The sequence below is a fragment of the Mustelus asterias genome, unplaced genomic scaffold, assembly GCF_964213995.1.
Source record: "Mustelus asterias unplaced genomic scaffold, sMusAst1.hap1.1 HAP1_SCAFFOLD_453, whole genome shotgun sequence".
In the NCBI taxonomy this organism is placed as follows: domain Eukaryota; kingdom Metazoa; phylum Chordata; class Chondrichthyes; order Carcharhiniformes; family Triakidae; genus Mustelus; species Mustelus asterias.
The window spans coordinates 310,771-325,774 of NW_027590405.1; the positions used below are offsets into that span (position 1 = coordinate 310,771).

Consider the following 15,004-nt stretch of genomic DNA (forward strand, 5'->3'; position numbering starts at 1 on the left):
TCTCTCTTCCACCTTCTTCCGTCGGGGAAACAAGATAGAAAAGTCTGAGGTCACGTACCGACCGACTCAAGAACAGCTTCTTCCCTGCTGCTGCCGTCAGACTTTTGAATGGACCTACCTCGCATTAAGTTGATCTTTCTCTGCACCCTGGCTATGACTGTAACACTACATTCTGCACTCTCTCCTTTCCTTCTCTATGAACGGTATGCTTTGTCTGTACAGCGCACAAGAAACAATACTTTTCACTGAATCCCAATACATGTGACAATAATAAATCAAATCATTGAACGTGAGTGTCACGATGGCACAGTGGTAACGCTGCTGCCTCACAGTGCCAGGGACCCAGGTTCAATTCCTGCCTTGGGTCACTGTCTGTGTGGAGTCTGCACATTCTCCCCGTGTCTGCGTGGGTTTCCTCCGGGTGCTCCGGTTTCCTCCCACAGTCTGAAAGATGTGCGGGTTAGGTGGATTGACCATGATAAATTGCCCCTTTGTGTCCCAGGATGCGTAGGTTAGAGGGGTTAGCAGCGTAAATATGTGGGGTTGCAGAGATAGGGTCTGGGTGGGATTGTGGTTGGTGCAGACTCGATGGGCCAAATGGCCTCCTTCTGCACTGTAGGGTTTCTATGGTTATAGGGCTGGAGACAGAGGGGGCGGGGCTGGAGACAGAGAGGGGGTGGGGCTGGAGACAGGGGGCGGGGCTGGAGACAGAAAGGGGGTGGGGCTGGAGACAGAGAGGGGGCGGGGCCGGAGACAGAGAGGGGGCGGGGCCGGAGGCAGAGAGGGTGGGGCTTGAGAAAGAGGGGGCGGGGCTGGAGACGGGGGTGGGGCTGGAGATGGAGGGGGCGGGGCTGGAGATGGAGGGGGCGGGGCTGGAGACAGAGAGGGGGCGGGGCTGGAAACAGAGAGAGGGGGCGGGGCTTACGTACCTGCGCTGTGTCGTTCCCCCTGCCTCGTTCCTCTCCTGACCGCCTCCCTCCCCCCCCCGCGCTCTTTGGCCCATTTGGCGCAGGCGCACTGCCTCCCCTTCACTGCCGTGCTGAACTGGTCCCCTCCTGGCGCAGACGCACTGCCCCTCAGTCTCCCTACTGGCGCAGGCGCACTGCTCTCGCCGCCTCCCTGCCCGGCGCAGGCGCACTGCTCTCCCCGCCTCCCTGCCCGGCGCAGACGCACTGCCCTCCCCGCCCGACGCAGGCGCACTGCCCTCCCCGCCTCCCCGCGCGGCGCAGACGCACTGCCCTCCCCGCCTCCCCGCCCGGCGCAGACGCACTGCCCTCCCCCCTCCCCGCCCAGCGCAGGCGCACTGCCCTCCCCGCCCGGCGCAGGCGCATTGCCCTCCCCGCCCGGCGCAGGCGTACTGCCCCCTCCTCCCCGCCCGGCGCAGGCGCACTGCCCTCCCCGCCCGACGCAGGCGCACTGCCCTCCCCGCCTCCCCGCCTCCCCGCCCGGCGCAGACGCACTGCCCTCCCCCCTACCCGCCCGGCGCAGGCGCACTGCCCTCCCCGCCCGGCGCAGGCGCACTGCCTTCCCCTCCCCGCCCGGCGCAGGCGCACTGCCCCCTCCGGCGGCCATGGCGATGTGTGAGGACGGGCTGCTCTGTAACTTCTCCCGCTGCCGGGCGCGTCTGTCCGGCTTCGCCTGGGTCACCGCCTGTTCGCACGTCTTCTGTGACCGGCACGGCAGCGGCGAGTTCAGCCGCGCCCCCGCGCTGTGCCCGGCCTGTCAGAGCGCGCTGGCCGGGAAGCTGGACATTGTCCGCACCGAGCTCAGCCCCTCCGAGGAATACAAGGCCATGGTGCTGGCCGGACTCCGGCCACAGCTCATACTGGACATCGCCGCCCGGGCACTGGCCTTCTGGACCTACCAGGTACAGGGGGGGGGCACCCTGGGGTGGGGGGGTCACCCTGGGATGGGGGGGTCACCCTGGGGTGGGGGGGTCACCCTGGGGTGGGGGGGTCACCCTGGGGTGGGGGGGTCACCCTGGGGTGGGGGGGTCACCCTGGGGTGGGGGGTCACCCTGGGGTGGGGGGGCACCCTGGGGTGGGGGAACACCCTGGGGTGGGGGGGCACCCTGGGGTGGGGGAACACCCTGGGGTGGGGCACCCTGAGGTGGGGGGCACCCTGGGGGCACCTGGGGTGGGGGGCACCCTGGGGTGGGGGGCACCCTGGGGTGGGGGAGGATGACACAGCACCCTGGGGTTGGGGGCACCCTGGAGTGGGGGGCACCATGGGGTGGGGGGCACCCTGGGGGCACCTGGGGTGGGGGGCACCCTGGGGTGGGGGGCACCCTGGGGTGGGGGGCACCCTGGGGTTGGGGGGGCACCCTGGGGTTGGGGGGGCACCCTGGGATGGGGGGCACCCTGGGGGCACCTGGGGTGGTGGGCACCCTGGGGGCACCTGGGGTGGGGGGCACCCTGGGGGCACCTGGTGGGGGGCACCCTGGGGTGGGGGGGCACCCTGGGTGGGGGGGCACCCTGAGGTGGGGGGGGCACCCTGGAGTGGGGCACACTGGGGTGGGGGGCACCTGGGGTGGGGACACCCTGGGGTGGGAGTTGGCAGAGCACCTGGGGTGGGGGGCACCCTGGGGTGGGGGGAAGGATGACACAGCACCCTAGGGTGGGGGAGGATGACACAGCACCCTAGGGTGGGGGAGGATGACACAGCACCCTGGGGTGGGGGAGGATGACACAGCACCCTAGGGCGGGGGAGGATGACACAGCACCCTGGGCTGGGGGGAGGGATGACAGCACCCTGGGGTGGGAGATGACACAGCACCCTGGGGTGGGGAGAATACCACAGCACCCTGGGGTGGGAGAGGATGACACAGCACCCTGGGGTGGGAGGGGTTAACACAGCACCCTGGGGAGGGGGTGGTTTGGTGTGTCAGCACCCTGGGATGGGGGAATAACACAGCACCCTGGGGTGGGGGGCACCCTGGGGTGCTGACATACCAAACCAGCCCACCCCGGAGTGTTGACACACCCAACCACCCCCATCCCAGGATGCTGCTGAGCCCACCCCCACCTCAGCTGCAGCCCCTGATAACAGCACCCAGGGGTGCTGGGGGGGGGGGGGGAGGGTGTCCCAAAAACGGGGTAAATTAATTTTAACATTGTTTACGTTCTCACACGGAGACTGGATCACAGGGAGTGGGAGAGGGGTTGGAAGTTCGGTCAGACATTGATCCAGAGCCTTGGTCAGTGGCTATTTGGACCATTGCACCCAGTTCTGGGAGCTCCTGGAGAGGGTCTAGGGGCCCAGTGCAGATTCACCTGCACAGTAACACTCACTTCAACAAACAAGTATCGGGTGGCACAGTGGGTCAGCGCTGCTGCCTCACAGCACCAGGGACCCGGGTTCGATTCCTGGCTTGGGTCACTGTGTGGAGTTTGCACGTTCTCCCCGTGTCTGCGTGGGTTTCCTCCGGGTGCTCCAGTTTCCTCCTGTGGTCCAAAGATGCACTGGTTAGGTGGATTGGCCCTGCTAAATTGTCCCTTAGCGTCCAAAGATGTGCTGGTTAGGGCGCATTGGCCGTGCTAAATTCTCCCTCAGTGTTACCCGAACAGACGCTGGGCTGCGGCGACTGGGGGATTTTCACAGTAACTTCATTGCAGTGTTAATGTAAGCCTTACTTGTGAAGTTGTACAAGACATTGGTAAGGCCACACTTGGAATACTGTGTACAGTTCTGGTCACCCTATTATAGAAAGGATATTATTAAACTAGAAAGAGTGCAGAAAAGATTTACTAGGATGCTACTGGGATTTGATGGTTTGAGTTATTAGAAGAGGCTGGATAGACTGGGACTTTTTTCTCTGGAGCGTAGGAGGCCGAGGGGTGATCTTATAGAGGTCTATAAAATAATGAGGGGCACAGATCAGCGAGATGGTGGCTCCCCTCCCCCGGGTCTCTGTGTAACTGAGCCTGTGATGTGATGTCCCGCTCTCTCAGATCCATCAGGAACGGATGTATCAGGAGTACTCCTACAGCAAGGCCGAGGGGCGGCTGAGGCAGATGGAGAAGGTGTACACCCAGCAGATCCAGGGCAAGGAGCTGGAAGTCAGCAACAGCCGCGGCGAGGTGTCCTCGCTCAAGAAGCTGCTGGAGGAATACAAGAAGCAGTACAGTGAGATCTCCGAGAAGCTGATGGAGAGGAACCGGCAGTACCAGAAGCTGCAGGGCCTCTACGACAGCCTGCGGCTGCGTAGCATGGCCATGAGCAGTGAAGGGGAGCCGCCCATGCCAGCCGGTCCTCCCGGAGCACACTTTGGCCTCCCTTTAGGTACGATCGCCCCACTGGACCCCTTCCACCACAGCCCAATCTTTACTGACGCACCATAGAAAGCATCCTTTCTGGTTATATCACAGCTCGGTATGGGGCTCCTGCTCTGCCCAAGACCGCAAGGAACTACAAAAGGTCATAAGACAGAGGAGCAGAATTAGGCCACTCGGCCCATCGAGTCTGCTCCGTCATTCAATCATGGCTGATATTTTTCTCATCCCCATTCTCCTGCCTTTTCCCCATAACCCCTGATCCCCTTATTAATCAAGAACCTATCTATCTCTGTCTTAAAGACACTCAATGACCCGGCCTCCACAGCCTACTGCGGCCAAGAGTTCCACAGATTCACCACTCTCTGGCTGAAGAAATTCCTCCTCATCTCTGTTTTAAAGGATCGTCCCTTTAGCCTGAGGTTGTGCCCTCTGGTTCTAGTTTTTCCCACTAGTGGAAACATCCTCTCCACGTCCACTCTATCCAGGCCTCGCAGTATCCTGTAAGTTTCAATAAGATACCCCCCTCATCCTTCTAAACTCCAACGAGTACAGACCCAGAGTCCTCAACCGTTCCTCATACGACAAGCTCTTCATTCCGGGGATCATTCTTGTGAAGCTCCTCTGGACCCTTTCCAAGGCCGGCACATCCTTCCTTAGATACGGGGCCCAAAACTGCTCACAATACTCCAAATGGGGTCTGACCAGAGCCTTATACAGCCTCAGAAGTCCATCCCTGCTCTGGCCCTCTCGACATGAATGCTAACATTGCATTTACCTTCCTAACTGCCAACTGAACCTGCACGTTAACCGCCCAACTTTTACGGATGCACCATAGAAAGCATTCTTCCTGGTTGTATCACAGCTTGGTATGGGGCTCCTGCTCTGCCCAAGACCGCAAGGAACTACAAAAGGTCGTGAATGTAGCCCAGTGCTTTACACAAACCAGCCTCCAATCTATTGAGTTCCATGCCAAGGGCGGCATGTGGCAGAGTGGTTAGCGCTGCTGCCTCACAGCGCCAGGGACCCGGGTTCGATTCCCGGCTTGGGTCACTGTCTGTGCGGAGTCTGCACGTTCTCCCCGTGTCTGTGTGGGTTTCCTCCGGGTGCTCCGGTTTCCTCCCACAGTCCAAAAGATATGCTGGTTAGGTGGATTGGCTGTGCTAAATTGTCCCTAGTGTTAGGGGGTTAACAGGGTAAATATGTGGGGTTACGGGAATAGGGCCTGGGTAGGATTGTGGTTGGTGCAGACTTGATGGGCTGAATGGCCTCCTTCTGCACTGCAGGGAAACTATGACTCTGTCTACACTTCCCGCTGCCTCGGGGAAAAGCAGCCGGCATAATTAAGGACCCCCCCACGCACCCTGGACATTCTCTCTTCCACCTTCTTCCATCGGGAAAAAGATACAAAAGTCTGAGGTCACGTACCGACCGACTCAAGAACAGCTTCTTCCCTGCTGCCGTCAGACTTTTGAATGGACCTACCTCGCATTAAGCTGATCTTTCTCTACACCCTCGCTATGACTGTAACACTACATTCTGCACCCTCTCCTTTCCTTCTCTATGAACGGTATGCTTTGTATAGCGCACAAGAAACAATACTTTTCACTGTGTCCCAATACATGTGACAATAATAAATCGAATCGAATTCCATGTTGAGTTAAATGATCCCACTGAATCCTTATCGTGAATCATAGAATCCCGACAGTGCAGAAAGAGGCCATTCGGCCCATCGAGTCTGCACCGACCACAATCCCACCCAGACCCTATTCCCTTAACCTCACCCTGCTAATCCCCCGACACTAGGGTCAATTTACCATGGCCAATCCACCTAACACGCACATCTTTGGAGTATGGGAGGAAACTGGAGCACCCGGAGGAAACCCACGCAGACACGGAGAGAACGTGCAAACTCCACACAGACAGTGATCTGAGGCCGGAATTGAACCCGGGTCCCCAGCGCTGAGAGGCAGCAGTGCGAACCCACTGTGCCCCCGTGCATTCAGTCCACCGGGTCTACACCCAGTCTCTGAACGAACATCTTTCCCAGACCCATTCCATCGCCAATCACCGTAACCCCACACACTCACTAGTGCTCGATGCACTGGAAAGGTCACCACTCATGTCCTGATCGCCTTGCCTTCAAACTCCAGCCCAAACTCTTTAATGGCCTTCGAATCCACGTCTTAGAACAAAGCTTCATCCACCATGTCTCTTATCTCCATTCTCGCCCTCTTCCAATCTCCCTTTCTCTCTCTCTCTCTCTTGAAATCAACATCTTCCCCCATTATCTTAACCGTTATTCTTAATGTCACATTTTTTATCCAGCGGAGAGGGGACGGGGGAGCGGGATTCAATTTGGGGAATGGCATTAGACAGGGAGGGAGGGAGGGATTGGACAGGGTAGAGAGAGAGAGCGAGTGGGATTGGACTGAGTGGAGAGAGAGAGAGTGGGATTGGATTGAGTGGAGAGAGAGAGAGGGAATGGATTGAGTGGAGAGAGAATGGGATTGGACTGAGTGGAGAGACAGAGAGAGGGATTGGACTGAGTGGAGAGAGAGAGAGAGGGATTGGACTGAGTGGAGAGAGTGAGTGTGGGATTGGACTGAGTGGAGAGAGAGAGTGGGATTGGATTGAGTGGAGAGAGAGAGAGGGATTGGATTGAGTGGAGAGAGAGAGGGGGGGATTGGATTGAGTGGAGAGAGAGAGAGTGGGATTGGACTGAGTGGAGAGAGAGAGAGCGTGGGATTGGACTGAGTGGAGAGAGAGAGTGTGGGATTGGACTGAGTGGAGAGAGAGAGTGTGGGATTGGACTGAGTGGAGAGAGAGAGTGTGGGATTGGACTGGGTAGAGAGAGAGAGTGGGATTGGACTGGGTAGAGAGAGAGAGAGTGGGATTGGACTGGGTAGAGAGAGAGAGTGGGATTGGACTGAGTGGAGAGAGAGAGTGGGATTGGACTGGGTAGAGAGAGAGAGAGTGGGATTGGACTGAGTGGAGAGAGAGAGAGTGGGATTGGACTGAGTGGAGAGAGTGAGTGTGGGATTGGACTGAGTGGAGAGAGAGAGAGTGGGATTGGATTGAGTGGAGAGAGAGAGTGGGATTGGATTGAGTGGAGAGAGAGAGTGGGATTGGACTGAGTGGAGAGTGGGAGTGTGGGATTAGACTGAGTGGAGAGAGAGAGAGTGGGATTGGACTGAGTGGAGAGAGTGGGATTGGACTGAGTGGAGAGAGGGAGTGTGGGATTGGACTGAGTGGAGAGTGGGAGTGTGGGATTAGACTGAGTGGAGAGAGAGAGAGTGGGATTGGACTGAGTGGAGAGAGTGGGATTGGACTGAGTGGAGAGAGAGAGAGTGGGATTAGACTGAGTGGAGAGAGAGAGTGGGAGTTGCTGGACAGAGAGAGAGTGGGATTGGACTGAGTGGAGAGAGAGAGTGGGATTGGACTGAGTGGAGAGAGAGAGTGGGATTGGACTGAGTGAAGAGAGAGAGTGGGAGTTGCTGGACAGAGAGAGAGTGGGATTGGACTGAGTGGAGAGTGGGAGTGTGGGATTGGACTGAGTGGAGAGAGAGAGAGTGGGATTGGACTGAGTGGAGAGTGGGAGTGTGGGATTGGACTGAGTGGAGAGTGGGAGTGTGGGATTAGACTGAGTGGAGAGAGGGAGTGTGGGATTGGACTGAGTGGAGAGAGGGAGTGTGGGATTGGACTGAGTGGAGAGTGGGAGTGTGGGATTGGACTGAGTGGAGAGTGGGAGTGTGGGATTAGACTGAGTGGAGAGTGGGAGTGTGGGATTGGACTGAGTGGAGAGAGGGAGTGTGGGATTGGACTGAGTGGAGAGTGGGATTGGACTGAGTGGAGAGTGGGATTGGACTGAGTGGAGAGTGGGAGAGTGGGAATGGACTGAGTGGAGAGTGGGAGAGTGGGAATGGACTGAGTGGAGAGTGGGAGAGTGGGAATGGACTGAGTGGAGAGTGGGAGTGTGGGATTGGACTGAGTGGAGAGAGGGAGTGTGGGATTGGACTGAGTGGAGAGTGGGATTGGACTGAGTGGAGAGTGGGAGAGTGGGAATGGACTGAGTGGAGAGTGGGAGAGTGGGAATGGACTGAGTGGAGAGTGGGATTGGACTGAGTGGAGAGAGAGAGTGGGAGTTGCTGGACAGAGAGAGAGTGGGATTGGACTGAGTGGAGAGTGGGAGTGTGGGATTGGACTGAGTGGAGAGAGGGAGTGTGGGATTGGACTGAGTGGAGAGAGGGCGTGTGGGAATGGACTGAGTGGAGAGTGGGAGTGTGGGATTGGACTGAGTGGAGAGAGGGAGTGTGGGATTGGACTGAGTGGAGAGAGGGAGTGTGGGATTGGACTGAGTGGAGAGAGGGAGTGTGGGATTGGACTGAGTGGAGAGAGGGAGTGTGGGAATGGACTGAGTGGAGAGTGGGAGTGTGGGATTGGACTGAGTGGAGAGTGGGAGTGTGGGAATAGACTGAGTGGAGAGTGGGAGTGTGGGATTGGACTGAGTGGAGAGTGGGAGTGTGGGATTGGACTGAGTGGAGAGTGGGAGTGTGGGATTGGACTGAGTGGAGAGTGGGAGTGTGGGATTAGACTGAGTGGAGAGTGGAAGTGTGGGATTAGAGAGCCGTTAGACAGGATGGAGTAAGGGGGTACGCCGATGCTGACCGTATGTTTGCCTCTCCATCAGGTGGAATGTCCAAGTTTGCCCCGGCGGAGACCACCGTGGGGAAGGGCTCCGGCGAGGGTGACTTCCGCCTCCGGCCATCGTTCTTTGGCTCGCCCGTCCCTGACGGCCCAGGGGGCTTCTTCGGATTCTCCCCGGGCGACGATCGGGCCCCTCATCACCAACACCAGGCCTCCAATCCAGGCCCCAGCTGCTCCTTCAGGATGAAGAAGATGTGAAGGTGAAGTGGCGGAGGGTGGAGGGGCGAGAGAGCGAGAGAGGAACGCCCTGGATCCAGAGGCCCAGGGACCGGCAGTGAGGCCACACACAGTCCGGTCGCCACCGACCGCAACTCAAACGATCGTTTCCGCCTCCCTGGAATATCCAATCTAGCGTCACACCCTACCATCCCACCCCAAACCCCTCACAGTGACAGTCACCCATTAGGGTGACCCTTGCTTCACACAGGAGCTACCAAATCCAACACTTGGATCTGTTCGGTGCGACAACTGGCTGACGTTGCAGGTCGCCTTTCAGTAGTGGGCCATAAACTGTCGGTAGCGGCCAGCTCCCGTGGGCCTGTCTCCCCCCCTTCCTCCCACCCTCAGTGAGGATCTGTCAGAGTTGCGGCACTTGTTGTTTGCCAGCCTCCCGTGTTTCACCGCGTTGCATTTGTTCTTTCAAGGGTTTAAATGAATAAAGCTTTCTTGCCTTCAGGAGGATCTGGTTTTTATCATTTTACACCCCCACCTCTGTAATATGTGGAGACGCAAAAAATAGTCCCTTCAGCCCCTCCAACCTGTCCACCCGTTCAACAAGACCGCAACGGATCTGTAACAACAATCTATCACACCCCAGAATGTGCAAAGAACAAGGAAAATTACAGCACAGGAACAGGCCCTTCGGCCCTCCAAGCCTGCACCGACCATGCTGCCCGTCTGAACTAAAACCCCCTCCCCTTCCGGGGACCGTATCCCTCTATTCCCATCCTATTCATGTATTTGTCCAGACGCCCCTTAAAACTCACTATCGTATCTGCTTCCACGACCTCCCCCGGCAGCGAGTTCCAGGCACCCACCACCCTCTGTGTAAAAATCCTGCCTCGGACATCTCCTTTAAACCTTGCCCCTCGCACCTTAAACCTGTGCCCCCTAGTAATTGACTCTTCCACCCTGGGGAAAAAGCTTCTGACTATCCACTCTGTCCATGCCTCTCATAATCTTGTAGACTTCTATCTGGTCTCCCCTCAACCTCCGTCGCTCCAGTGAGAACAAACCAAGTTTCTCCAACCTCTCCTCATAGCTAATGCCCTCCATACCAGGCAACATCCTGGTCAATCTTTCCTGTACCCTCTCCAAAGCCTCCACATCCTTCTGGTAGTGTGGCGACCAGAATTGAACACTATATTCCAAGTGCAGCCTAACTAAGGTTCTATAAAGCTGCAACGTGACTTGCCAATTTTTAAACTCAATGCCCCGGCTGATGAAGGCAAGCATGCCGTATGCCTTCTTGACTACCTTCTCCACCTGCGTTGCCACTTTCAGTGACCTGTATACCTGTACACCCAGATCCCTCTGCCTATCAATACTCTCAAGGGTTCCCCCATCAAGCCCTGAATCGCTAACCAGTCGAACGAGCTCCACTCCATCCACCCAGTCTGCCCTTGGCCGAGATATCATTGAAACCCTGCAGTGCAGGAGGCCATTTGGCCCATCGGGTCTGCACTGACAACAGTCCCACCCAGGCCCTACCCCGTAACCACCCATATTTACCCCGCTAATCCCTATAACCTCCACATCTTTGGACGCTAAGGGGCAATTTAGCATGGCCAATCCACCTAACCTGCACATCTTTGGACACTAAGGGGCAATTTAGCATGGCCAATCCACCTAACCTACACATCTTTGGACACTAAGGGACAATTTACCATGGCCAATCCACCTAACCCGCACATCTTTGGACACTAAGGGGCAATTTAGCATGGCCAATCCACCTAACCTACACATCTTTGGACACTAAGGGACAATTTAGCATGGCCAATCCACCTAACCTACACATCTTTGGACACTAAGGGACAATTTAGCATGGCCAATCCACCCAACCTGCACATCTTTGGACTGGAAATCCTCCGGTTTCTTCCTACAGTCCAAAGATGTTCTCACTGTGAGGCACCAGTGAAAACAATCCTAACCTGGTCAATCTCTCCTCGTACATCAGTCCCGCCATCCCCGGGATCAGCCTGGTAACCCTTCGCTGTACTCCCTCGAGAGCAAGAACATCCTTCCTCAGAAAAGGACATCCTTCCTCAGAAAATTATACGTGGTGCCTGGCTAGAACAGGTTAGGTGGATTGGCTATGCTAAGTTGCCCCTTAGTGTCCAAAGATGTGCAGGTTAGGTGGATTGGCCATGCTAAGTTGCCCCTTAGTGTCCAAAGATGTGCAGGTTAGGTGGATCAGACATGCTAAATTGCCCCTTAGTGTCAGGGGGACTAGCTAGGGTAAATGCATGGGGTTATTGTGGATAGGGGCTGGGTGGGAGTGTGGTCAGTTCAGACTCGATGGGCCGAATGGCCTCCTCCTGCACATTAGGGATTCTATGATTCTACGGTGAAATTTCAATTCAGTCAGAATTGGGAACTAAAAGTCTAATGATGGACCGTGAATCCGTTGTCGATTCCATCGTTTAAAAAAAGAACATCTTTGGGGAAGGAAATCTGCCGTCCTCACCTGGCCTGGCCTACATGCGGTTTAGGAAAAGGGGAAGTGCAACGTGACCTGGGTGTCACGGTGGAACAGTCGCTGAATGTTGGTCTGCAGGTACAGCAGGCGGTGAGGAAAGCTAATGGCTTGCTGGCCTTCATAGCAAGAGGATTTGAGTAGAGGAGTAAGGATGTCTTGCTGCATTGAAACAGGGTCTTGCTGAGAAACATAGAAGATAGGAGGAGGAGGAGGCCATTCGGCCCTTCGAGCCTGCTCCGCCATTCATCACCATCATGGCTGATCATCCAACTCAATAGCTTAATCCTGCTTTCCCCCCATAACCTTTGATCCCGTTCGCCCCCCAGTGCCCTATCCAGCCGCCTCTTGAATACATTCAATGTTTTGACATCAACTACTTCCTGTGGGAATGAATTCCACAGACTCACCGCTCTCTGGGTGAAGAAATGTCTTCTCATCTCCGTCCTAAATGGTCTACCCCGAATCCTCAGACTGTGACCCCCTGGTTCTGGACTCCCCCACCATCGGGAACATCCTCCCTGCATCTACCCTGTCTCGTCCCGTTACCAAACCCCGCCCCCAATCCCCAAACCCCGCCCCCAATCCCCAAACCCCGCCCCCAATCCCCAAACCCCGCCCCCAATCCCCAAACCCCGCCCCCAATCCCCTGGTTCTGGACTCCCCCCACCATCGGGAACATCCTCCCTGCATCTACCCTGTCTCGTCCCGTTACCAAACCCCGCCCCCAATCCCCAAACCCCGCCCCCAATCCCCAAACCCCGCCCCCAATCCCCTGGTTCTGGACTCCCCCCACCATCGGGAACATCCTCCCTGCATCTACCCTGTCCAGTCCTGTTAGAATTTGATAAGTCTCTATGAGATTTCCCCCCTCATTCGTCTGAACTCCAGTGAAAACAATCCTAACCTGGTCAATCTCTCCTCGTACATCAGTCCCACCATCCCCGGAATCAGCCTGGGAAACCTTCGCTGCAACTCCCTCGAGAGCAAGAACATCCTTCCTCAGAAAAGGAGACCCAAACTGCACACAATACTCGAGGTGTGGTCTCACCAAGGCCCTGTATAATCGCAACAACACATCCCTCGCTCCTGTACTCGAAACCTCTCGCAATGAAGGCCAACATACCATTTGCCTTCTTTACCCCCTGCTGCACCTGCATGCTTACCTTCAGCGACTGGTGCACAAGGACACCCAGGTCCCTCTGCACACTCCCCTCTCCCAATTTACACCCATTCAGGTAGTAATCTGCCTTCTTGTTTTTGCTTCCAAAGTGAATAACCTCACACTTATCCAAATTACACTGCATCTGCCACTGATTAGCCCACTCAGCCAACCTGTCCAGATCATGCTGAAGGATCTCTGCATCCTCCTCACAGCTCACCCTCCCACCCAACTTTGTATCGTCTGCAAACTTTGAGATGTTACATTTTGTGAGGAAGGATGTTCTTGCTATTGAGGGAGTCCAGCGAAGGTTCATCAGACTGATTTCCGGAGTGGCAGGACTGACATATGAAGAGAGACTGGATCGACTGGACTGTAGTCACTGGAATTTGGAAGAATGAGAAGGGATCTCACAGAAAGAGACTGTGGACAGGCTAGATGGGGGAAGAATGTTGGGGAAGTCCAGAAGTAGGGGGTGACAGTCTGAGAATAAGGGGTAAGCCGTTCAGGACGGAGGTGAGGAAGAACTTCTTCACTCGGAGAGTTGTGAACCTGTGGGATTCTCTCCCATGGAAAGGCGTTGGGGCCAATTTGTTAAATATGTACAAGAGGGAGCTGGACCTGGCCCTGGTGGTTGAAGGGATCGGGGGGTATGGAGAGGAGTGGGGTACTGAAAGTCCCTGGTCCGCCATGATCACACTGAATGGTGATGCAGGCTCGAAGGGCCGAATGGCCTACTCCTGCACCTCTTTCTCATGACTCTTAAAAAGCCTCCCGATATGGCCTCCGGTTATACGGTGGTTAGCACTGCTGCCTCACAGCGCCAGGGAACAAGTTCGATTCCCGGCTTGGGTCACTGTCTGTGTGGAGTTTGCACGTTCTCCCCGTGTCTGCGTGGGTTTCCTCCGGGTGCTCCGGTTTCCTCCCACAGTCTGAGAGACGTGCTGGGTAGGGTGCATTGGGCCGTGCTAAATTCTCCCTCAGTGTTACCCGAACAGGCACCGGAGTGTGGCGACTGGGAGAATTTCACAGTAACTTCATTGCAGTGTTAATGTAAGCCTTACTCGTGCCATTAATAAATCTACTTAAACTTAAAAAAAAACTCAATAGCAGTGGCAGAGTGGTTAGCACTGCTGCCTCACAGCGCCAGGGACCTGAGTTCGATTCCCGGCTTGGGTCAGTGTCTGTGTGGAGTCTGCACGTTCTCCCCGTGTCTGCGTGGGTTTCCTCCGGGTGCTCCATTTCCCTCCCACGGTCCAAAGATGTGTAGGTTGGGTGCATTGGCCATACTAAATTGACCTAGTGTCCAAAGATGTGCAGGTTAGGTGGATTGGCCGTGCTAAATTGCCCTTTATAGAAATCATAGAAACCCTACAGTACAGAAAGAGGCCATTCGGCCCATCAAGTCTGCACCGACCACAATCCCACCCAGGCCCTACCCCCACACCCCTACATATTTACCCACTAATCCCTCTAACCTACACATCCCAGGACACTAAGGGGCAATTTTAGCATAGCCAATCAACCTAACCCGCACATCTTTGGACTGTGGGAGGAAACCGGAGCACCCGGAGGAAACCCACGCAGACACTAAGATTCTAAGACACGGGGAGAACGTGCAAACTCCGCACAGACAGTGACCCGAGGCGGGAATCGAACCCAGGTCCCTGGAGCTGTGAGGCAGCAGTGCTTTAGTGTCAGGGGGACGAGCTAGGGTAAATACCTGGGGTTATGAGGATAGGGCCTGTGTGGGATTGTGGCCGGTGCAGACACGATGGGCCGAATGGCCTCCTTCTGCACTGTAGGATTCTATGATTCAATTGGCCGTGCTAAATTCTCCCTCAGTGTTACCTGAACAGGCGCCGGAGTGTGGCGACCAGGGGATTTGCACAGTAACTTCATTGCGGTGTTAATGTAAGCCGACTTGCAACAATAATACTTTAAAAACTTGAAACTTTAAATCTCAAATGGCCCGGCCAGCTACTCGATTCGAGGGTTTGAGATGGGCAGTAACTACTGGCCGTGCCCCCCCTGAGGGACAGGGAACAAGCCTGGTTCCAGTATCCACACAGGACTTGGCAAACACAGTGAGTGACTCAGTCAGACGGGAGAATGGGGCAGTGTCTCTGGTCTTTAATTACTCTTAAAACACTTCTTCTACAAACACAG

General features: G+C 56.0%; 1 protein-coding gene across 1 annotated transcript; it reads left to right on the plus strand.

Annotated features, from left to right (window-relative positions):
• The first annotated feature begins 1,542 nt into the window (after positions 1-1,542).
• On the plus strand, positions 1,543-9,652 carry LOC144486766 (E3 ubiquitin-protein ligase CCNB1IP1-like). Its single transcript, XM_078204802.1, has 3 exons — positions 1,543-1,867; positions 3,951-4,281; positions 8,962-9,652. The coding sequence occupies exons 1-3, from the start codon at positions 1,571-1,573 to the stop codon at positions 9,174-9,176; spliced, it is 843 nt and encodes a 280-aa protein (XP_078060928.1). The 5' UTR covers positions 1,543-1,570; the 3' UTR covers positions 9,177-9,652.
• The last annotated feature ends 5,352 nt before the right edge of the window (positions 9,653-15,004 follow it).

Excerpts from the sequence above, each read along its gene's own strand:
- LOC144486766 (XM_078204802.1), top strand. The coding sequence starts at position 1,571 with ATGGCGATGTGTGAGGACGGGCTGCTCTGTAACTTCTCCCGCTGCCGG. Across the intron at positions 1,868-3,950 it reads TGGCCTTCTGGACCTACCAG|ATCCATCAGGAACGGATGTA; the intron begins GTACAGGGGGGG and ends CCGCTCTCTCAG. Across the intron at positions 4,282-8,961 it reads ACACTTTGGCCTCCCTTTAG|GTGGAATGTCCAAGTTTGCC; the intron begins GTACGATCGCCC and ends CCTCTCCATCAG.